Here is a 25,604-nt window from a genome sequence, read left to right on the forward strand (position 1 = left end):
GGACACAGTTTCCCTGGTAGTGGGAAATACAGAATTTCCACCACTTGATGGAAGTGCTATTCTAAAGCAAGTTTCTTGCTGGGCCAGATAATGCCACTATGCTGCACAGCACCAGTTGAAGATTGGCCCAGATGCATAGATTTTGCAATGTTTCCATACACTTTTATGGTAAACCCAGTCTAGCTATTCTCCTACTCTCCTTCTAGCAAAGAAATATTTGCCAAGCAATCACTGAGCTAACATGTGAAAACCAAAATGTGAAAACAACTATTTGTGTTCTCTTTTCGTCTGTGGAAGTACAAAAAATAGAGAAGCATAAACAGTAAATGCTTAATTTGAAAATACGTATTGATATCTACTCAAAGATGATATCTATTAATACAGCTGAGGGCCAGAGACTGGGAGTTGGGGTAAATACACTGCAGCAGAAACGGGGACCGTGCTGGTGTGATGGGGAAGGCTGCACCACCAGAAAACCCTCTGGAATGGCATTGAAGTTACAGCCAATAAACTCATGCAGAGGCTTACTTATATAAGGCTGCCTAAAAATCTTGCTAGTGCTAGATCCTGTGTTTTCAATTATGTATAAGTTTTCCCCCATTTTGCATGCTCAGGTATTGTAAGAAAGATTTAAGTGCTGTACCGGAGGAGGGCTGAAAATACTTTTTTTTCTTAAATCTTTGGAAAATTAACTTAAACCTCTGTGACCCAGACTGATCATTTAGAGACAGAATCCTTTAAAAATGAGAAATTAAAGGGCCTTTGTATATGGGGAGAAAGGAGTAAAAAAATGAAGCATGGGAACTCTTAACTATGCTTCTCTATAAGCCACACTCTGCTCAAGGATGCAGGGAAGCAGGGCTCTGCTCTGGAGCAACGCTTGCTTCTTTTGCCTTTTCCCATTGTGAAGAGTTGCCAACAACAAGACTACAAGACCAGGACAGGAGAAGACTCCCAGTGTTATATTTTAGTGTCGTAAATAATTATAGCCACAAAGACTGAATGGTATCTTGATGCTAAATCTTAAGATTTTTTCAGATTTCAAATTTCATTTCTATTAATGATTTAACTGTTGCTTCATTGTAATAGTTCAGCAATGCACATCAGATATCTACAGGCCAAATGCAATAGAAATTTGCTTAATCTACTTTTAACACCAAACAGCTATGGATGCAATAAACTAATAACATTGGAAGGAACAGTAGATTTCAGAAAGCAGTGTCAATAGTGTGTTGTGACTGTAAGGACTCCTCCTGACAGATTCTTCTCTCACACAGATCAATACCTCTGTATGAATTATTCTTACTGCTTTGCATTTTAAAGTAAGAGATTTTTATCCCTTTGACTTTCCTAGATCTAATTAATGCAATGTGAAGCAGGTTATAAGTTCACCACGTGAATTCCACCATTTCTAACATTCAGTGATCTTATTCCAGGCATGCAGAACAGACAAAATCAGGTTATCATCAGGATCAAAGGTTCTGTGACAATAAGGAATAAAACACTGATTGTTCACAGAAGCTGGAAGCTAAGATGGTTTGCTAGCTGAACACCATAGCATTAAAACTAATGTTAGGACTCAAAAATGGTGGGATATATAATATACATGGCAATACCAACTCATTTTCAATATAAACTGCTGCAGAAGTTTTTGCTAAGCTCCAAAATGTACCCAAATTGTAAGCAGCTGTCAAATTGTCATGCTATCAGTTGTCTAATATCGTTGGTCCGATCACTGTTTTGCAGCCAATTACAAATACTGGTGAAATAAATATGTAGTATGTCAGAAGATTCTCCTGCAAGCCATCTATTAGAATAATAAACTGGCTTATTTCCTGAAATGTGTGATGGTTTATGTCTCCTAGTGTTCTCACCTGTATATTTAGGCTTTGCTAGTCTAATTCTTGGGGGTTAGAAATATATTGGTAGACATCCAACCTCCCTCGGATCCTGTCTCACTGAACTCTTGCAGCAATGAGTTCCACCAGCTAACCATGACTAGCATGAAGAAACATTTCCATACGTCACTTCCATCTGCTGCCAAGAAATCACTCTGTTTTTCCTTCTTTCTTTCAGCCAGCTGATCTTTCTACTAAACAAGGTGATCCACCCAAATCTAGCAGCTGCGACTTGCTGTGATTCACATGGTGAGGAATGTGGTGTTACATGGAATTTTGTACCGAGGCAGCAGCAGCCCCATGGTTTCGGAGGGCTGATCTACAACACACACGAGGGCTACTTTGCAGTCAAATTCTGCAGTAACCTGTAGAACTAGTTTACAGTTTGAAAGTGGATGCGTTAAGTGCCATTGAGGGAATTTTTAAGTGCCACAGGTATTTTTAAAGTAATTGTCTGTATTCCTTTGATGAGCTTTGCCTGAAGGCTAATGACTGTAAACATTCATACATAATAGGAGTCTTCATTAACAGATCTACAGCCATCGTCTTTGCAAAGAAAAAAAATGTCTGAGAGCTGCATAGCTTGGAGGAAAGAGGCTTTTTTCTCTCCCCCCGCCCCCTTTTTTTTTTGAGTGGACTGAATGTGATGATGCAGTGGCTGCTAAATTTTTCTGTTTAATAACACTATGTGTTTAATATGCTCTCCCCAGTGACATTATGAAACAACTATGTTTCTGTGACACTAGGAAGTTACTAGATTTGCAAGAAGAAAATAGGAAAAAAAAGTTTTTCAAAATCTGTTGGATGCTTATTTTGCCACTGTCTTTTTTCTTTTCTTTTCTTTTTTTCTTTTCTTTTCTTTTCTTTTCTTTTCTTTTCTTTTCTTTTCTTTTCTTTTCTTTTCTTTTCTTTTTTCTTTGTCTTTCTCTTTAAGATCAAATTGTTCTCTAAGGAGTTTATTCACATTCTACAGATTTGCTGAAAGTTATTGTGAAATCTGGCTTAGTCAGTAGCATGGACTGTTTCGGTTGCTTTCCCCAGCTCTGGCCAACTAATGTTATTAGTCTTTATTAAGTGACTAACAATGTTGTGGACTTTTATGAGCTTCTACCACAAGATATATAACAAAGGTAAAATCATAGAGAATAGATTCATCCTGGAAAACACGATGTACATGGCAAATATCCACCTTGTACTTGAAATGTTAACTGTGCATACATTTATTCAGAATGCTTTTCTATATAAATGTCCATTGTGCGATCTTTTGAAAGCTAAAGATTAAATTTTTTTTTCCAAAATCTCTTTTGAAGGTTTTGCCCTTTTGTCATTGTGGAACATTTGAAGGAGAGAAGTGTGGAATTTCTTTTTTTTTCTCCTAGAAATAAATCTCTGTGGAATAGACATTGATACAAAACAATTTTTCTTCACTCCTACTTAGGGGAAACTTTAAAAATAGTGTTAACTGAGTAATAAGTGTAAAATGGAGCAAAAACATTAAAAATAAATGCATTAGAACATTCTGAAAATGAGGAAAAAAAAAAGACCTGAAAGAGAGAACAGGAAAGATTTGAGCTTCTTTTTAAACTTTCTACACAAAAGTGTTACAGGCAATGTAAGACATATTAGAGGGTATTTAAAAATTAATCATTGATAGTTATGTAGATGAACCTTTTTCTATATCTACTAATCAGCGGAAGCACATATAACCCTTCCGCAATCTTTATTACCTTTCTTGTAGTTTTGGCACGGTATCACAACTACTGTCAGCAAAGCCGGAAAGAACATAGAGCCGTTTCTCTCCTAGTGATACCACGGCAGTTACTCCACCTGATATGACCTAGCTTTGTTCGATAGAAGCGATCTCTGCACGCCCACAAACTACTGCTATTGATTTCACCACGCTCCTTTCTTAGCAATTTGACACTAAGGACCGCTGGCACCCAAATCTTTCAACGTGAAAGCTCTTTATCACCGAGGTAAATAAGGAAGCTACAGTTTCAGTAGCTGAAGCTCCTGGCAGGTCAGTTTTTAATTATCTCGGTCCTGTAATGACTGGTAATCTCATCACTTTGAGCCTTACTGTACCTGAAGGTCTCTGCTTACTCTACCTGCAAAAGAGCAGTGGTGGAGTCTCCTCTTCCAAGCCATACTGCTGCTGACTTTTCATTGCAGACCCATTGGTCCACACCATCCCGCTGGTTTAACTATACAGAAATGCTACATCTATCTACATTCTTGAAAGATGCTAAAATATATGTTATATTAAGGCTTTATATATTAAACTAAAAGTAACACATAGGAAGACTTGGTAGCCTGTCTTTCATTGGCGGGACCTGAGTTTCCCTCAATAAATTCAAAGTTCATTTGCTATTTTAAGGGAATCCAGTAAGATTTTGTTCTGTGGGAGGGCAGTACAGTGGGGAAACAGTGAGGTTTGGCTTGCAGCCGGAATTAGCTGGAGAATTTCTGGGTTTTGGCTGCACTTGCTGTAATAGCAGATTAGTCTATGCTGAGAGATTTACTGGGGCCTGCACAAAATTAGAAAACCAAATCTGCTTATGGTGAAAACTTCTCTACCATGTCAAAGCCTGCTTAAGTATTCTCTGTGCAATCCACCACTACCTGCCTTCCTCAGACATCTGATGCCTGGATCATAGCAAAGCCATCTGAGAAGAACATATATTTTGATCCCTTGGATGGGCTTTCTTGCACATATGGAAATGGAAACAAAGACAAAGAAGGGGAAAAGTCTAGAACTTCATTCTCTTCATTGTTTCTCCATAGCCTAGCAATTATTCAAGAGATAAATGCCTGAATTTTAATATACATGGCAAAACATGTTTCCATGAGTATTTGTGAATGAGCTCAATTATGAAATGGTTTTGCTGCCTGTGATTTTTTGGCCAAACGTCCTCTAGACAGACTATTGTTTGTCATAGGAATCTGCGATGAGCATTTTACGCTTAAGCATAAATTTAAGCTCATTTATTTTGGTTTCACATCAGTATAGCTCATTTTAGCTCATGGCATTTTTCCTTATTTAAAACAGTACAAATCTGAGCAGAATCTGACTTAGCAAAGAGAACTAAGGTCCTATGGATAGTGAAATTTATAGTTTTTTGACAGAAAAATTTTAAGGCACATGTCAATATTATTGAAAAATGTTTTGTGTCACAATACTTAGTGCATTAATCTTAGTTAAATCTTGGTTTGCTCTAAGGGGTCCCAGTGTTTTATTCCACCTCATTTCTGTAGTTTTCTTTTCTCTTTGCTCACATAATTTGTATATTTGTGTTTTATACTGAGTAACTTATAACACAGAAAAACTATTTGCATATATAAGTCAAATTTAGGAAGGAGAAACATGAGAAAGCTATTTCATGGATTTCTGGCCTGGTATCAGGAAACTGTGGAGAAGTAAACATTACATCTCATCTACTGACCATGAGGTCATGGTACACTCGATTATGAAAAATCATTTATAAACTACCACCTCTGTGGTTTTGGGGGTGAGGTATTCTTCATTTGCACCTTGAAAATCATAAACCCAAAGGATTCACTCTTATGGGAAGAAATCTGTGAGTTCTATTAGTCTAGGACTGGATGATGTTGTTAAAAGCAGGGGTTTCATTAAAAAAAAAAAAGAAAAAAAAAGAAAAAAAAAGCCATGCTGGGACAGGAGGAACAAGTTATTTGCACTGTAGCAAGAAATCCTCAGATCAAGCAGCCTCTTTTCAAAGTGTGATTGTGGAATGTAACAGCTGCTCAAGATTCTGCTAACTTGTGGGAGATTCATGACCAGTAGATTAATTTGCTTTTCACCAATTATAATTTATCTTACATCAGGACTGTTTACATTTTCTCTGTCATCTACATGCATTAGCACCAGGTTAATGTGCAAACCATGTACTAAATTATGTCCTGTATAAATCTTTCCTGCTAAATACCACAGTCCTTGTCCTTACTTCCTGAGAATAACCTTTGATCTTCACATCAACAAAAAAAATAATTACCATCTCTGCCCAACCCAGGACAAGTCATTTCACTCCTAAATAGCTGCACAGCTGGAGACAGATGTGTTCTTCTCCCTGGGTAGACCTTACAGGGTCTTCCACAAGGCTTTATATCATACTTGTCATTCGTTTATCAGCGTCCAAATGTTGTACACTGGAAATGTGTGTAAAACATTCTCAGAATTTCAAACAATAACAAATCAGAATGGGGGAGGGGGAGAAAAGGCTGCAGGAAAAAATAGAAGTGTCCCAGCTGTGCAAACTGAAGTAGCTGTATTAGCAAAAAATGCACTCCAAAAGTTACATTATTGCCATCTTCAGCAAAAGTTGATTCAAGGAATGCCTTGTCAATTTTCAAATCCTGTGCTAGGCTAATGAAACAATGTTTAAAATCTTCCTTTAGCATGTACAAAGACGTCCAGACTATGGTATTCTGTTCAGAGGAATCATGGATTTTTTTTTTTTTTTTTCCAGAAACCTGGCATTTTCTGACTGTGTTGTGGAACACAAAGGACTTCTAATATCTTTCCTTTTTTTCAGGTAAAGAAGGGTTTTTTCTGTCAAGCATTTCTCTCAGTGTTTGGTTCTGGTTTTCCCTTAATTTTACCTTCATGGTTCTTTTAGACATTGGGGTTTTTTGTTCCTTAATCATATGAAAGATTGTATCATTTCTGCTACATTAGAAAAAAATAATATTAAATAAGCAATATGATTAAGGGTAATTATGCATTTCAAATATTTTTTTATGATGCAATAAAGAGAAAGAATTTAAAGGAGAAAAAAATAGAAAAAATAGATTAAAAAAATTTTAACTTTAACTTGTGAAATTCAATATCACAAGCTAATCACAATCAATTATATGGCTACTGATAAACAGTTTATTAAGAGTTAAGCTTAAAAAGCAAAGTTGTATATCCTAGGAGGAATATAAAAACCTTAAAAGCCAATTTAATGAGCCAACTCATATCAAAGAACATTTTAAAAAACCCTCTGAGATCAAATGTCACATGAATTTGATCCAATATGACATGTGCAACTCAAAATGAAAAAGGACCATGATGTTAAGCAGTCTGAATAATTAATCTTTTGAATTTATTTTTTTCTTTTAATTCAGAAATCGGTAGGATTCAATCAGAAAATGTCAATCATCTCTAAATGAGGGAAGAGTTGCCCAATTAGGTGGATATTTTTTTCCTCTCCTTTACAGCTATTTACTGTTAACATCAGTCTTCCCTGGTCTCTGCAGGATCCTGGGTCGCTGCTCCTTTGTTCACCACTGCAACCCTTTCCAGCTGACAGTGGCACCTCTCCCAGCTCTCTTCATTTAAAACATCAGAGTGAAATCAAGTGGGAAAAAAATTGAAATGGCCTGTTGCCAACTGGCCATTTTCACTTGGGTACTCTTCCTATACTCTGCTATTTGAGAAGTCTGGATAGACTGGTCTCGTCTGGCTGAAACAAACTTCTCATCCTTGTTGAATGCTCTTTTCGTACTGGAGGTGGGTCTATCTCCTGTCAGTAGAAGCTACATCCATAGTAATGAATAAAATGACCCAGGGCTCACCCTGCGGCTCAAGGGACAAATGGTTTGGCATGGTGCATGTCCATAGAGCTAAGTCCACTCCAGTCCTGTGCAAGATCACCTCACCCATACAGCCTGTTGGGAACAGTCCCCTAGCCCATAATACCCCTGAACCGAGCCTAGATATGAGAGAGTGCTAAGTAGCATGAGCCAAAACTATGTCCAGAGAGAATATTAGCAATTTTTAACCAGCAATTTGGAGATGGACAACAGGATGGACACAGAAACAAGACAAACCCATGCCCTGTCCTTGTTTAAGTTAGAGTAGGCATAGTTTGAGTGACTAAAATGGCCATCCTGTTTCATGAGATATATTTCAAATGCATAGGTGAAGCAAATGGACAAAGTTTTTGTTAGCATTTGCGTATCTGATGTGCATGGTCTTACTATTTTTTAGCTATAGACAATTCTCAAGCACTGCAGTTACAAAAAAATTCCTTCAGTCACATGGAAAACACAATTTTAACTGGCCATTGGAGAACAGAACTAAAGCTAACAATGCAAGACAAGGAGAAAAACCTGATGTACTTTTAAGCTGTTTGCTGAAATACAGTTGTAGAAGCAATTCCTTTCTTTTCTACAGTGAGATCCCCCAAAATAGTGAGCTGAGTTTTATGAAAATTAGATCAGCTACTATGTGAGGGTCTCACATTACATACACCAGAGAAATGCAGTAAGCTTTCATGGTCTACATCTCTTTAACATGTCTGTGAATGGGAGGCTTCACAGTGACCACAGGGTTCAGAGTCCAGATTACATATCCTGAAGCAACCAGGGAGTATCACATTCTGCATAAAATATTTTTCAGCTAATACAGCAAGCAATAATACTTTCAAAAGCATCTAAGGGACTTAAAAGTGTACGTCCCCTTTCTAGCCAGGACCCTGGTCTGTGTAGGGTACAGTCATCAAAAAGCTGAGCACCACAACCCCAGTGGTTTACAGCTCTAACCATCCCCAAGGGTGCTCAGCAAGAGTGAAGTTGCTGTCTCTGGGTCCAGAAGCTGAATGGAGACCTGACTAAGCTAATGAGCAGATACTGCTAAAGCAGTTTTGGAAGATTTGCCTGAGAAGAAGGCTCCATGTAGCTGGAATTCATGCCATGAATTCCTTTGTGAACTAATATTTTTGCAGTCTTAGACACAAAATGCAGTATTGGTGGTAAAAGGTAATCATGTCAGTGTTCCCTTTTACCTAAAAAGCTGAGTGTTAGAGCAAGATGTGGTAATGTGGGGTTCAGAGTAGCTTGAGGGGATTACAGCCCACATCTCCCACGTGAGTTCTTCAGCCATTAAGGTAATGACCCTCATAATCATAAGCATATTTTCTCTCCTACACAAAGATTTAAGTATGCTACTGAAAGAAGAACAATTCTGTCAGACAATATTAAGATCACTTTATCCCAAAATATCCTTCAGAACCGAAAGCCACCTTGTAATACTTAGTTAAGGCATATATGGCTAAGAATGCTAGGTTGTGTGCCATGTACCTGGGAAAGCAGAGAGGACAAGGAGGAGCTGCAGGAATAGTCCATGGGTGGAAGATGACAGTGGCTGCCAAGACTCCCATAGGATGGAGTAGGCTCGGCTGGGTGCTCGGCTAGCTCCCAGGAAGATCTGGCAGTGTCCGCTTCAGTTCTTGAGTCATCTGTTACCACAGAGACAATTCTGGATGGGCAGTAGCTCGTGTGATAAAAGTCAGGTGATTTGGCCTCCAGACAGGAGCCCAAATTAAAGTGCACGTAAGCAAATAGGGACAGATGAAAAAATAAAAGTGCAAATCTTCCACAGTATAAGTGACTGGAAACTGAACCTTCGTAACCACTGGGGTGGAGAAAACATCTTCTTCATTCCTGAGATTTTCATGTGGTCTAATTCAGCATGCTCTGATGTTGGCTTTCCACAGCAGTCTGACCCAGCTGATGGTCCTGCCCACCCTTTCTACGACACTGATTCGAGCATTTGACCAGCATTGCGCCGAGCCCATTCAGTGTACTGAGGCAACAACTGCCTTTTTTCACATCCATTTTCTGTTGGATTTGCATGCCGAAATGACTCAGCACAGAGAGGTCCAAACAAACTCTGAAAGGGAGAGATCGGGACTCTGGTAAAGGGTGGAACCCAGTAGTTAAGTCAGGTTATGCTTGCACACCAGCCTGTTGAACCAGCCAAAGAAACAGGGAGGGATCGCCTGGGCTTTGCTGTAAGCGTAAGGCATCTTGCTACTAAGCAAGTGTAGCCACTCCTAGAGCTCTCAAGGGGAGGTATTGAAGCATTTTTAGGGAACTTCACTGGAAGCAATTAGACTTTAGGCAACTTGAGGATTCAATGATGCCTAAGTTAACATTTTTCTCAATTTACATTTGGATGAAGATGGGTTTTGTAGCAGTTAAATAGCATTTGGTTTCCCAGATCAATCTGAGATTTCTAACTCCTGGTATCAAAGCTACTTCTGAAAACATGATGAAAGTCCCTAATTTGCCTAGGTATCTTTGAGAATTTTAGCCATTATATTTCCAAACCATTCAAGGATAATTGTAAATGCTGTAATAACTTTTGTGTTTTACAAGTGACTCCTGACTCCAACTGCAGTATAGTACTAGGTAGCATATTATGTAGTATTCAGCTAGAGTTTTCTTGGAAGACTGATTAACATTAGATTGTCGCAAGTTCCCTCAGAGCAGTCTTTTCTGATGACTATTATTACTATAGTGCTAGAAGAAGTGGCTGAAAAAGATCTTTCTATGAATCATTTTTGAATTATATAAATTCTAGTGCTTACTTTAGTAACTTACTCTCATGCAATCTTGTTTCCTGCTTCTTAAGAAAGAAATTTTAAAAAACCCAATCTATAATGTCTTATTCTCCATAAGGCACTTTCATCCAGTCTTGAGTAGATTGCTCTCACTTCCTGAGATCGTCCTTGGTCAAAGGCCCCAAGGAGCATCCAGCAAAGCCAGCAGACTCTGCTATTCTCATACTTTTACCTATTCTTCAGACCTTCATGAAAAAATTTGAAATGCAAGTACAACAGCCACAGCACAAATGTGGTAGCCAAAAGGACAATAGAGGATCATATGTTTATGCATTTCCAAGCATTGTAATTCATGATTAATCGTATCTTCCTGTGGGTGTTTGAGCCCTGAGAAGTGAGAAAAATTCTAAATATCATCAGATAAATAAACATAAGAGGATTGATTCTACCTTCTCAAAATCTACTTGAACAGCATTAAAACAGAAAAATTCATGGCAGCCAAAGAGGAAAAAGAGTTTATACTGGGATTCTAATTGATTTCCATCACCTGTTAAAATTGTTAACTTATAACATATAGAGCTTTTTAATAACCAACAAGAGTAAGTTTAGAAAATATAGAAATTGAAGACTTTTCAATTGCCAGTACAACCCATAGGACTAAAATCTGGGCTTTTTGCATCTTTCCATCATTTGTCATTGAGATATATGCTGGCTGTTGGATAAATTCCAGATCCAGGTTTCCTTTCTGTGTGCAGAGCACTGTCATAGTGTGCTGGGACATGGGAAAGCTTCATTTTTCACTGCTGCAGTGAGATGAGACTGTCAAATCTCCAGGTGGTATCAGTGATATATAATAAACCTGCTCCAAAATGCACCAGCTGCAGATCTAACCCAAGGACTGAAGCTTTGAGTCTTATGCACAACATCTCAAATCAAAGTAATATACGGTAGTAACAAAATACAGCCCAAGCACTATTGTTTCCATGCAAAGACACTGCTGTCTTTTGACAATATTAGTTGGAACTGATACATGTGGACCAAATGCCTGTGCTCAACAATCCCAAAGTAAGAGCAAAACTTGTCTGAAGGAGGACAGAGAGCCCTAAACCATGCACTCCATGTGCACTCCTTCAGGGAGAAGTCTTGTTTTACTCTTGGACACACTATGCTGCATGCACAGTCTGGGAGTCCAGAGACATGGCTTTTTCCATCTGACTTTTACCTGTCTTCCAGGGAATTCAGAAAGCTGAAATTTGGGACCATCACGTTGGGACCATCCTTCTGTTACCAAGTGTCCTGGTTTGAGCCCAGCTGGCAACAAAGCACCATGAAGCCGCTCGCTCACTCCTCCCCCTGGGCCCCAGTGAGATGAGGAGGAGAAAATATAAAGAAAAGCTCATGGGTCAAAATAAGGACAGGGAGGGATCACTCACCACTTATGGTCATGGGAAAAAGACAGGCTCAACTTGGGAAGAAAAACCCCAATCAATTTAATTTACTACCAATCAAATCAAAACAAGGATAACGAGAAGTAAAACCAAACCTTGGAACACCTTCCCCCCACCCCTCCCTCCTTCCCAGCTCACCCCCACTCCCGGTTTTCTCTCCCTCCTCCCCCCGGCGGCGCAGGGGGACGGGGATGGGGGTTGGGGTCAGTTCCTCACCCCTTGTCTCTGCCGCTCCTTCCTCCTCAGGGGGAGGAGGACTCCTCACTCGGCCCCTGCTCCACCGGCGGGTCCCTCCCACGGGAGACAGTTCTTCATGAACTTCTCTAACATGAGTCCTTCCCACGGGCTGCGGTTCATCACAAACTTCCCTGGCGTTGTCCTTTCCATCGGCTGCAGTGCTCCACAGACTTCTCCGGCATGGGTACTTTCCACGGGCTGCAGTCCTCCAGGCACAGCCTGCTCCATTGCGGGCTTCCCCCTGGAGTGGCGGCCATCTTGGGGGGCATCCATCCCCCTGCTCCGGCGTGGGCTCCTCTCTCCCCAGGCTCCTCCTCCCCTCCTTCCTCACTCCCCTCGGGATCTGCACAGGGGTTCCTCTCCCATTCCCATCCCCTCACTCCCGGCAGGTTTTTTCCCCTTCTGAACTCTGTTCTCCCAGAGGCGCTACCGCCGTCACTGACGGGCTCGGCCTGGGCCAGCGGCGGGTCCGACTCGGAGCCGGGGAAGCTTCTGGCAGCTTCTCACAGGAGCCGGCCCTGCAGCCCCTGCCCCGCGACCAAAACCCCGCCACACAAACCCAAAACAGTGTGTGTAAGCCCTAAAACCTTCAGTTTCTAGTGACATTCAATAAATATCCCAATGGAGCTCTACAGTAAAGGATACTACTATAACCACCTGTACTTCTGTCTGGCTTATTCACTCACAGATCAATGGTATCAGGAAAATAAAGATCAACACAGGCATTTATTTCAGTTCTCTACTGCCCTGTACCTTGCATTAGCATGTAAACCTCTGTAAAGAGTTCTACAATGCAATGAGTCATCCCACTATGTCACTAATTAGAGAAAATTCCTCTCAGTTCCAGTGAGCCATTAGCTCTGCACATTATGTTTCTCAGATTTTTTCACAGTATGTAGAAAATTCAGAGAACAACAACATTAATGTTTCAGAGACTGGAGAAAGTAACTTGAAAGGAATTAATAAAAAAAAAAAAGGGATAAGCTGAACAAATAACTTCCTTTGATAATGACTAAGGGAGTTCTTTAGGATGGAACAAACTATTGCCTTGAATTCAAGTGAGCACATTAGAAAAAAAATGGGAAAAGAAAAGCCCAGATAAGTAACAGGTACAGTTTTCTAATGAGGATATATGTCAGGTGGCATGTATATGCAAATAACATACATGCATTTACATGACTACGGATGTATTTGAGTCCCTCATTATTATTGAGGTATTTATCCTCTTAATTCTCCTGTGATGTTGATAAATGTTGCTATTATTGTATTGCAAATGATAACTGAACAAGGTAAATATATCTGTGAAAATTTTGGCTTATTGCAAAAAGAAGTGTATGGTAGACTAGAATTCAGAAACAAACCAACAACATCTAATGCAAAAAATAGCACTATTTCTGCTCTGCTTAACAGATTTGAATGTCAAATTGTCTCAGAAAACCTAATTAATTTCACTTGTCCCTTATAAATGCATGACAAATACATGTAGGTATGGAATATTTGTTTTCCAAAGTTTCATAGTGATTCATTGGCAGGAGCAGGGCAACAATCCAGAACTTCCGAGGCCGCCTCTTTCTCTTGCACAAAAGAAGCATGTGATTCTGGTTTTACGCCCTTGAAACTGTACCTTAAGTTTTAATAATTTATATGAAATGAACTGGATATGTGACTTCAAATATCAATCCACAGCCTTTCCAAAATTAATTGACTAAATAGTTTTGATAGTCAGGTGCCAGTCACTACTGTTTTTTTCTTCACTGTCCAGACAAAAATGGGAAGAAAAGACCAATATGCACTAGAACATCGCCAAGAATTAAAGTAGGTATGATATGAAAATCATACAAGTGGACTCCACTAGGAAAATAGCTCCAACCCTTTTTATTGATTTGAAGTTATACATCTTTGTGCATAACAAAGCAAAGGTTAAATAAGGTTAAAATTTGACTAGCTGGATTGTATTTATACTGTAGTAGACTCTTCAAAATATCTAGCATACAATCTTGACCTTGGAAGAGGTTGAGAAGACAAGTGCTGTCAGTGGCTCTTACTCACACAAAACGGAGCCAGCATCAAAAATGTCAGCAGAACACTTTCGATTTTCATTTTATTCTCTCGGCGTTTTCATTGGAAATGTGCGTACATTTCAATATCAGGCTGCCAAAGTTAAGGAATTCTCAGCTCTGCACAGATGATTGTACTGCTCAGTATCGAGAGCAGTTAACCACTTCGCTGTGTCTTTGGAGCACTGCATGAAGCAGGGGAGCAGTCACCTCTTCGCAAAAGTAGGACCCTCAGAGATGCAATGGACCAAAGATAAAAATACTCAGAAGTACTTCTGACAGCACGTTAGTCAGAAGATGGTGCTATTATAACAGAACTTCTAAGGCAGCTGGGGCTTTACAAGAAACCAAAGCATACAAGTCAGGCTCAAGAGAAAGTAAATCCCAAGTGTAAATTGAAAGTTGATTTCAGCACGAGTTGATGCTCGGCATCTCACTGAATACACCTTACAGAAATGGACTCACTGAAAGACCCTTTGATTCTACGCCTTGGCTTTCTTGCACTGTTCACATCGAAGGGGAAATGCACAGAAAAAACAGAAACTTGAAATGGCCATTCACAAACTTTTGCAAGCTCATTTGAATCTTACGAGCTCACTTCAGAGACCCTCAAATGATCAACAACATTTTAATGTATTTCTACACTATATAGTGTGACTTCCACATCAAGATATAGGTTCTGACTGAATTGCTGCTGGAATTGCAAACAACCTGGAAATATGCAGCGATACAATTATACTGTCTCTGGAGCAGGAGTAGCTCAAGTATCTACATAGAACTGCTGTTCTGCGTCACATAGAAGTAACCTCAGAAACACTTCCTTTTCTCTTTCTAAGGGAAAAAATGGAGGTTGCCCAACTTTTCGTAAACAGAATACTAAATTTTCTGCAATGTAAAAAGATTTAAAGTCTGACTGTGAAGGAGAAAAAGCTGATGGTGGGAAAATGAGCAAACAAGAATCTAATTACCAAAACATCTGGTTGCAGGTAAATGAGTCTGGTGATTATCCACGTAGCAAATGGGTGATTAGAAATGCAAGAAATTAGAGTAGTCCACAGGACAGCTAATTGCAGTAATTGATATGGTGAGTGAGATGGATTCTACAGACTTTGGGCAATCATGGAAACTAGATTATAGAGTAAAAGGCAGAACCATTAAGCAGGAAACACCATGGATGGGTTTTACTGTCTGACAGAGTTCTCTTCCTTGCTAGAAAGGCCATAGTGTCATTTTTAATATCTAGAATATAAAGGATATAATTTACATAATGAAAATCCAACTGGGGACAGGTGTCCTTGTCATGACCCAGGTATGTTAGTGGAAGAGGTTACCATTCCTGGCTGCACTTCTCTACCCTTCTGAAGGATATTACTGTATTGAGTAAGCTTCTAGTGGAGCAATCTGTTTAAAAAATTGCAAAAATCATATTTGTGAGCTGAAACAGCTTAATTAGTCTGACATTGCTTGAATGCTCAAGCAGACTGCTCTCCTGGAAGGGTGATGGGCCATAGCACTTGGAGTCGGAGCAGTGCCTTGTAACGAATGACTGTGAGGAGAGGGATGTAATAGCTATGTATTACATTTAGTTACCTAATTTAAACAATGTAAATACATGCATGTCACCTGACTCCTGCCTTGGCAATTATTATTTGGCTCATTTCTTACAGCTTTTTCAACAGCAGAGGTCAGTTAAGGGGAAAGATTCAGAGGAGTGAGAGGAAAACATTGTAGGAAGCATTTTGCAATGCTACTTGGTTGTTCTTAGAGTAAATCCAGAAGAACACTACTGCTTCTACTGCAGTACGTATTTACATCATGGGAAAAACTAAGAGAATGGTATAAGACTTAGAGACAGTCAGTGGAAATGGGGTGTAACATGATTGAGGAGAGGGCTCAAATTCTTTCCTGCCAAACATGAGCAAACCTCTGTGAAAACATCAGTAAAGCTTCACTCAGAAATGTCAGGAGAAATTTTAGCTAGTGTGGGAATTTCACAGTGAATGCTTTTCTGTCATTGAAATAGAGCGATCTCTTTAAGCACTTTTCTGATTAAACACAGGCATTTTCAGTGGGCTCCACCATGCACTGCTCGGTGAGACACCTCTCCCGTTTCCCTGCCTTGGGTACAAAGATGCAGAGCTCCTGGTCAACACTCCTGTCTGGACTGTGTTAGAGAAGGGAACCCTGCAGCTTCCAGGCCCCTTTCCACAAATGCAGGAACCTGCAGTCCCTGGCTCCAGCCTCTGCCAGGCTGATGGAGCTTCTGCAAGGTATGGACACAGCCTGGGCTCCCCTGCCCTGGTGGCCACTTCCAGGGCACTGGTGTGGGCTCTGCAGACCTTTAAAACCTGTTTTGATGACCTTTTTTTAAAACTTCTGATTGAAGTTTGAGAATTTTCACATTCGGTTCAGTTCTGAAGCATGAAATTCTTTCCCCAGAATTTCAAATCATGTCCTTCAACCATTTTTTTTTGTTGTAGATGGGTGAAAGGAAAGAGTTAAAGTGTAAGGGCTTTGTTATAAGGAGAAGAAATTTCAGAATTAAGCAGTTAATTGTATTCTGGCATGAAAAAAGTTCTCATTACTTCATTGTCCAATGTGGATAAACAGAAAGAATCAGAAATATGAGTATTATTTCAAGGGCACTGTTAATTTTAATAGATTTTGTATTTACACCAATGTATCTGAGAATAAAAATCTGGTCTGTGGATATATGTCGTGAGGTACCCAATGTAGGTTCTGCTAATTAGCAACACTTTAATTTTGACTAAATTAATAGATTTCAAAACATTAAATGTAACCAGGCTCAGTAGTTTGCTAAATATTGTTTCCTTAATGGGAATACAAGTTTTTTACTAGCTATATCAATTCCATTTTTAAAAAGGAAACCTATTATGATGTTTTATTTCTTGCTAAATGCACAAATACTTTTCACAGAAAGTTTTTGTGGAACTCTATGCACTTACCTACAGATCTTTATCCACAAGAATTCATACCAAGATAGCAAACCAAGAAAAATCACAAATGCATGCAAAAACAAGAAAGAAAAACTGAGCAAAAATATTTCCCAAAGATTCACATCCCAATTAAACAAGTAACTGACTTGGCAGGTCTTGCCTTTGTTCCATCCCTGCAGCCCAGTCTAGGAAAGAGCATTCCCTGTGGGAGCTGTTAGTCTTGAATAATAAAACAGATAACATGCAGAGAAGGCTGAAAAGAGCTGTTGCAGAGGTTAAAGGAGAAACACTAACTTTGAAAAGGAATCCCAGTGGTGGATGTTTAATTGGCCCGAATAAAAGGGAACACACTTTCTTGTGGCAAGTTATTATGAGACAGCTCAGCAACCAAGAAAATAAGCAGGCATGAAAAGCTTTGTTTTCCAATTAGATCAGTTTAGGGAGTTTGATATATGTGCCACATTTCTCCACCATGTCTTGTCCAACTTTTGGTCTCTGTGCAGTTGAGTAGCTCCGGGTTTGAGCCTGGATTTCTCCTTTGTGGAAGGACTTACAAGGGGCAGAGATGCCAGAAAGAACCCCCTCCAAGTTTTCCCTTCACAATTTAATTAGAGAGCTTTCTCATTTTTGCAAATGTTTCTGCTTACAAGTCAGTTGGAGACCCAGAAGAGACCAGGACAAGTTATACAGAGAAGATCCTGCTCCCACATCTCTGCTTCAATATTATTCTCTGAGAGAGCTGTTCCCTAGAAAATATGTTGCGCTCATATCTCCAGCCAACATCTGCCCTGAGATCCCCTGCTACACAGAGATTAACACAGTCTCAGGCTTAATGCATTGCTGAACTTCCCACTGAGCAGGAGGAAAATGTAAGGAAGAAAAGGGAGGGATGCATCACTGCCTTCAACTCTACTGGTGCAGATTTACGACGCTGTTGAAAAGGTGCTCCAAGATTTGCTTCAAGGAGATCTTCGTTGGTTCCCTAGAAGTAGCTTTAATACATAATTTAATATATTTCCTCCATGTAGGAAAGGCATGGTCTGCCCCCTGCGCATGCCCCAGTTTTATCAGTCCCTGCCCAGATTTCCACAAACAATCAGGAAACTAGAAAAGTACTTGGTAAATGCAAAATAGAGGTCCACGTAATCCCTAAGATTGCCTATTAACCAGGGACAGGAAAGACAAGAGTATGCATCACTCCACCAAGCGTGTGGGATAGGGGTTAGAGTACTGGGACACCGGAGATCTGGTTGTCTCCCCTATACCGCCTCTCATCTGCTCTTCTTTTAGGCAAGTCTCTCCACTTTTCTGGACCTGTAAAGTAGCAATACTAATAACACATACCTCTTTTGAAAAGCATTAACATCTGCTAAAGCAATGAAAGTATCTTCATTCATATTAATAATAATAATTGATGGCACCCATCTGGAAGCAAAAAAGTACAGAAACAGAACAGAAAGTATTTAGCTGGAAATATAGCAGTCAGAAGTGTCTGTGTCATGTGTTGTAAATATGGAAAACAGAATACAAAAGGCCCATTTAATTCACATGAGATTCCTGATCCCTCATGTACCACGTTTGGTGCTGATTTATTTGAATTAAGATGGCAAGAAAACCTCCTCTTGCTGTTTTTTGTTGGATTTTTACTTTAGTTTTCTTTTGTTTTTAATCAAGCTCTTGCTCAAGCCATGTGAGTAAGAATTCAGTAACACATTGTAAATCACAGTTTGCAAGTTCTGTGACTGCAGATGAGATAGTAAAAGATAATGCTGTATAATTCACATGTGGCTTGTTCGTCATTCAGGCACCACATGTCAGATTCTCCCTATGCACAGCTGACTGTGAGCAGAAAAGTTGGTAGAGATTGCAAAGAACATAATTTTAAAGTCCTGGTTATTAGAATCCTTTGGTTATTGCTGAAACAACTCAGAATCTTATGAGTACAAGCCTAAATCATTTTTTTAACCATCTTTGAGTCAAAGTCAATTTACCATGGAACTGTTTCAAAAGAGGAGCTGGCAAAGAAAACAGAAGAAATACACAGTCAGCAACCCAACCTTTTCCAAGTAAATGGTAGATAAAATTGTATTCCAAAATGGAAGTGTCTGACATCCCTTTATGATAACAAAAGGTTTCTCAAAGCTTCACATCCCAATTAAACATCCCAGTAAAACTTTTTCCACAATGTAACATTATTTTAAAGGTGGCAGGGATTGTCACTGACTACAGTTGCTCAGACAAGGTCTATAGCAGAGCCATTGTCCTAAACCCACTTTGTAGTCTTTGGAGAGAAATAGGTGAATTGCAATCCAAAAGAGCAATTTCTCAGTGTTGTCCCTAAAGAAAGTCTCAGTTTGGGTGTCTACAGTATAGATGTAACTCACAGCACTCATGTATATTATATATATAATAAAAAGAGGCCCCAAATTGTCTGACAATTGACTCCTATCATAATATAAGACTAAGTACTGTTCTATAGTCCTGTAGGTGCCCGTATGCAAAATAAACAGCTGTGCTCTCCTGTGCAGCTGTAAAGGACTGGTTTCTTATTCCTGAAGATACCCGAGCTCTTCATTCGGCTCCATTTATATTACCTACCTAATCACTCAACCCAAATGCATATTTACCTAAAAGCCTAAACAGGCCACTGCAGAAGGAAGAGTCGTGGGGTTGCAAAGGACGTCAGTCAGAACAGCCCTTCAGGCAGATACTCAACCGAACAAGGAACAATCGTCCTTTTTGTTTGAAGGCATTTTTGCCGATGTCTGTCCGAGATATCTCCAGCTGAGTTTTGTATTGATCGAATGTATTGCTGTGCTGTCAGCTACCAGACAGCTTTATATGAATAGATTTTTCGCTTGATCTTGTATCACAAAAAAGCACTAATGCAATCCAAACAAGTATGGTTTTGACTATCAGCAAGCATTAATGAATTTGAAACCTTTGGCTAAAACCAGAAAAACTTGACCCAATGAATACTTTGTGGAAATGGGCATCCAGATAAAGGCGAGATGCTTGTCCAGTGGTCTTAACTGAAGGAAGACTGTTATGTGGGTTCACAGCTTAGCACATCAGAGAACTTATAAATGCTCCACACTTCAGTCAGTCAGAGCTCACCTTGTCTTGGACATCAAAATCACACTCGGAGAACAACGCGCTTCGAAAGGGAAATGAAATCACTGCTGCAATACTGTTCAGCTCTCCACTCTGACTTCCACTGGATGAAAACTCCTAAGCCATAGAAGTCGTCACTACTAACACCCTGTACACATTTGATTTTGGCCCAGAATGTGTAGCAATAGTATTAACATTATGAGTAAGTTAAAGACTAAGAAGCTCTGACCCATAATGTAACATTAATTCTGTACAGAGCTTCTTCTGTTTTTCTAGTTTTCAGTCCCTTAGACTCTTTCCAGTTGTTAAGGATGTAGAAAGTTTAAACAACTTTCTAAAGAACAAAGCTCTTGTGTCCTAAATGGTAATGGAATGGTCTTTATAGAAATAGATATAGCTATAGGAATAGGTATATATTTAATATAATTTAATATAATTACATACACATTATATTATATAATCTGTGTGTATATATTATGTATAAATATATATAAAATAACAAGTATTTGACAGGACCAAGTAAAAGAACAAAAAGCCCTGTATTAGGTACCACTGGAGAAGGGCTTACCCGAACAAGTTTACATGAAAACACACATATACACTTATCCAGAGCATGCAGAAGGTGTGATGCCACTATACTTCCTTCCAAACAGAGGAATGACCAGTTAGGGATTTATGGAGAATAAAAAACCCTATTTCTCCTTTCTAGTATATTTTGAGTAGAGTATTAGCATTTGGAAGTATGATTTGCAGGCATGCTTTTTATTAGTAGTGTAGCTGGTTCACCAGCTGCAATTTAAGAAGTAACAAAATAAAAGTATTTTTGCAAAATGTCTGTACTAAAAAATGAAATGCAACAAAATCTATCCATAATTATTGGTGATCTTTTGCTTTTACCATTAAAAGAATGTATGAAACCAGTGTTGTTTTGTCATGTGTCTCAAGCAAAATCACAGCAGAAGAAAATAGTATTACAGGTTTATTATGTCTCAAAATATAGAAATATATTCCAACAGCATATTTCAAAGAATAATATAACAATAATCTTCAGTTTCTTATTCTCAAAATGGTACACCATTATTTAAAAATATATTACTTAATGTACCCCAAATTTAGTTTCCATCAAATTCCATTTAGAATAAATTGAGTTCAAAAAAGCATGTCCACCTACCCAATTTATACAGAAACCAGTAACTTTTTTGAAGACAACCCAGGAATTTAACTGTTCCAAAATGGTAATTCAGTTGGAGACATTGTATTTTGCTATACACCCTTGTGCATGAACTGCAACTAAATGTAGATATGTAGGTAATGTCAGTATAAAATAGAGATGGAAGTGTAAAATGGAACTGTTGTATTAAGGGGAAAGAGTTAGCAAGACTGAAATGAAAACTGTTGATTTTTCAAAAAAACTGAGTGTATGTATAAAAAGGATTTATGTATTACTCCAATAGCAGGATAAAATAAATTAGTTTCTGCAAAAAAAGACAGTTGCACATTCACATGAATACACACAGTCACACACACACACTGATTTTATCAGTCTGTAATAATCTGAGTTTTCTGAAATGTGCTTTAAATAACCAGAGAAGTCAGAGTTTACATGAATAGACTGTCTAATTCATTTTTTAACAACTCTCTGAGAACTGTTTAAATGAAGCATTTTTAACCAAGGCAATTAATGATAAAAGCATATATTATAATTAGCCATGTAATAAAGAGAAAACAGAGTTTCTGTTTTCCCATTTTCATAACACTAATACAAAGGGGTGTCCAAAGACATTAAGTGTGGTTAATTCAAAAGAAGCATATGAGTGGTTGGAATGATAATCTGTAATTAGTTGTGCAGTTCACAACCACAGGATTTCATTTGAGGCCAAAAATAGGGAGATTAAAATTTTTTTATATCGATTTAAGAATTTCCAAAAATTATGATAGTTAATACTAAAAAAAAAGAAATATATCCCATCTTAAGTCTCACCATTTAAACCAATCTCCACCTGATAGAAAAGCAGATGGGACCAAAACTAGGCTGGAAATTACCCAACAGCTCATTATGAAAGGTGTTTTTCATCTTTGCCTGAAAACAGCCAGCATCAGGGACAAGATTTTCGATTAAACAGGTGACTGCTGTATCCCCTGTGCCTTTGCTCGCACACTCAGAAAACACATCCAAAAGTAGGAGCTATATAAAGCAAAGCCCTTCCATACCCTATCTTCTGTATATTTTGTGTATATAGTAACACGTGTATGTAATGGGAAGGCTTGTGTGGTTTTTTTTGTTTGATTTTGCTTTGTGCTGTAATTATAAAACTATTTACCGGAGCAGTGTAATAGATGATAGACTGATATGATTTGAGGTAAGAATGTTGTAGTTCAATTTTTAGTGTTAACTTGGAAAGTCATAGAGAGAGGCGAGAGTCTGTCTCCACAGAATTCCCGAAGCTTTGAGCCTTTTGCAAACTCTGCAGCCCACAAGCCAAGAAGTAACATACACTTCCAGTTACACTCATCTTGTTAAAGAAAATAGTTATAACAATTATGTGCAATCTTTTCACTTCTATTTTCTATCTACTATTTATTTACTTAAGCACTGTTCAACATTTCATTTTTTCTAATGGAGCAGAACTTCTAAAAGAAAAAATATGTTTAGCCAAGCAGTTTTGTTTAGTTTTTTTTTTTTCTGTGCCTTTTTCTAAATAAATATCCTGCCACAGTTTTCATTGGCACGATATGACCAAATGTATTTTAGTTCTTTTAACAATAAGAAGCAGTTACAGAAGTTCTGGAGTTTCTAGCTTTAAAAAAATCTATAAAAAGGCTTTACTTTAAACTATCAAAATTGAATGAAATAGATTCCAGTATGGTCAATTGAAAAATTAGTTTGTGAAGTTCTGCTGCATAGCAAGGTGACCCATAAAATAAATGGTTCTGAAATTTTGCCTATACAAAAGGAACTATATACTTTTAAATAAATAAAAACTACTATATACATTACACTGTACATTTAAATGAGAGATGACATGAAATGGAACAAATTTAGGACTGCCTTTTCATCAGCAAGGTTCATATCTTGACTTTATTACAATTCTGAATAAACCCCTCTGCTTTAGATTATTTTTTTTATTCTAGTGGCAGCCACATGAACGCACCACCATATTCCTGTATTTTTTTAAAATAACATTGGAACTGTCATCAAAGTAGAGCACGGAGATTGCATTCAGTTTTGTTGGTGCACAGCATGGCTTTGGTACATGATCAGGGAACATCAAGTGAACCTGAAAGACAGATAAATACATAGCTCATACATCAAACAGAGAGGTACAAGGACAACATCAGTGCAAAACATGTCTTTGCAATTCAGAGAGTGCTGCGGTCGCAGATTTTCCTCGGTTAGCAACTTTAAAGCACAGCTTACCTCCAGAACATTGCTTTGATTTCAATTGCACGGGCAGGGTTATACAATAATAGCAGATGGAGAGATAAATGAGGAGGAGCAGCCAAGACAGAAAGTCAGTATTCAGATGAGATTGAGAAAAGAGTTGGAGTTAGGCGGCTGCTCAGGAAAACACTTAAACACATTGTCAGTACCATCTCTGCTGAGGACAGTGCTTAACACGAAGCCCAGGCTCAAGTCCCAGGTCTCACCCCAGCATGTGCTAAAACGCTTTTCTGCGTCAGGGTCTCAGTGTGGAGGAAAGTCTGTGGCAGACAGCAAAGGCTGTGCAGGCAAAGGCTCCTACTGAAGCTGTTTTCAGCCTATGAAACGGTAAGACGTGGGCTCTCAGACAGCGTGAGTGCATTTTAAGGTCTTATCTGGGTATCCCTGGATCCAATTCTACTTCCACTGAAGTCAAAATCAATTCATAAGCTGGGTGCCAGCTGGACAGGAGGTTTGGGGAAAGGGCTGAGGCAGAGAAGGCTTTGTGTTCACCAGGCTGAAATATATCAATGAAAGGTTAAAGAGAAGGAAAGGAGTTTTGAACAGCATCCCAGAACGAACAAGATCTAGTGGAAATATCTGAAAATGGGGGAAATACAAGTTCTTTGTACTTGAAAGAAGGTTGGATGTAATATTCTACACATGCTGAAGACTTGGAAACTGGGGAGGCCAGAAAAGAGGGAGTTGTAATAGAGAGGGCGAGAGATTATTAAGGCATGGATGAAGACTTCAGCAGTAATAGGTTTCATTTGTATGTTAAGTCTTTGTAAATCTGTTAGAGCCATCTGTCTTGCAGTGATATAAGCCCAGAGCCTTTGCCAGACAGCAGAGAACAGTCTATCAGGAAACGATTTTTACATAACTGTTACCATGAGAAGTACTTTTGAAATGAGCAATAATAAATCCTGAAGTAGCAGTTTAGTAAGGGTTTAGACACACATTTAAAAACAGTTTAACAAATGAATAGCAAAGCGCTGGAGCGAAGAATGATTGTGCCTTGCCTAGGCAGATGTTTGCCCCGCCATAACTCCTGGTCCCACCAAGCCCCTGCCACCCCAGCTGGAAGCTCCATGGCCCCGTTAGCCCTGCACGACAGTGATGCTCACAGCCTTCTCAAGCGTGAGCCTGGAATTCAGTGCGAGTCAACCCGCTCATCACCGACTCACACAACCGGGAGGTCAACTCTACTCCAACGCCTGGTCTAAGGGTGATGGGAAGCGAGAGAGGAGAAAGCTTATATAAATCATTAAATGCAGTTGGTCTTGTATTTGTATCCATCTCTATCATCTGTCCACCTAAGTTCAGTCTCAGAAAAAGAAAAGGGAGAGAGGTACTGGCCCAGCATTTCTCCTATTCTTGTTACAAAAGAAAAAAAAAAAGAGTCAGTAAAGTTTGGAGGGGTACCAAGGAACAATCACTTCCCAACCCAAAGACTGGGCTTTTTTAGAATGGTGTAATCAGTATGGCTGGGAGATGATTACATATGGATTAGGGTGGGGTGTATGAATAATTGTTTCCCAAGCCATCCCCATGTGCACACCTTGTGTAAATCTGAATTTTGTATAATTTGAACCAGAAAGCGTTCAACTACTGTTATCTCATCTAATTTATGTGCAGTTAAAATTTAATTAGCCTCATGGTTTTTTGGCTGCACAACTGAATGCATGTACAGTACATGTAGAGGGAAACACACAATACCAAAAAGGCCATAAAAAGGAGGGAAAATTTAAGTATCCAATTTAAAATATAGGACAAGCTACACAAATTTCTTAACAATGGGAAATTAACCATTTTTGGAAAGGATAGACACACAAGAGAAAGTAGAACTGGGCCACTTATTTAACAGTCCATAATGGCAGAAGGAAACTCTAACCTGGGGATCTCACTGATATTGGCAACTTTTTTGGACAATGTTTGCAAAATGCTAAATTATTGCTTTGCTGACCTATTTCTTTTCAGCTCAGGACTGCATATATATGGTGTTCCTCGTCTCCTAGGCACATTACTACATTCCTTGCCAACTAGCATTTGCTGTTCCTTTCACCTGTACCCCTTACCACACTTTTATTTATTTCCAGCTCTGACATTTTCCCTTCTTTTTCT

General features: G+C 38.9%; 1 protein-coding gene across 3 annotated transcripts in view; it reads right to left on the minus strand.

Annotated features, from left to right (window-relative positions):
- Nucleotides 1-20,521: 20,521 nt before the first annotated feature.
- Nucleotides 20,522-25,604, minus strand: part of BMP5 (bone morphogenetic protein 5) — a 63,173-nt gene continuing 58,090 nt past the window's right edge. For 2 of the 3 annotated variants that reach the window (XM_075049322.1, XM_075049321.1), the window contains one exon: nucleotides 20,522-23,337. In XM_075049322.1, coding sequence (XP_074905423.1) covers nucleotides 23,188-23,337 — 150 coding nt within the window. In that variant the 3' untranslated portion in view covers nucleotides 20,522-23,187. The remainder of the gene's footprint in view (nucleotides 23,338-25,604) is intronic. The other variant, XR_012653323.1, reaches the window with a different exon arrangement.

The sequence above is a fragment of the Buteo buteo genome, chromosome 17 (assembly GCF_964188355.1).
Source record: "Buteo buteo chromosome 17, bButBut1.hap1.1, whole genome shotgun sequence".
NCBI classification, from domain to species: Eukaryota; Metazoa; Chordata; class Aves; order Accipitriformes; family Accipitridae; genus Buteo; species Buteo buteo.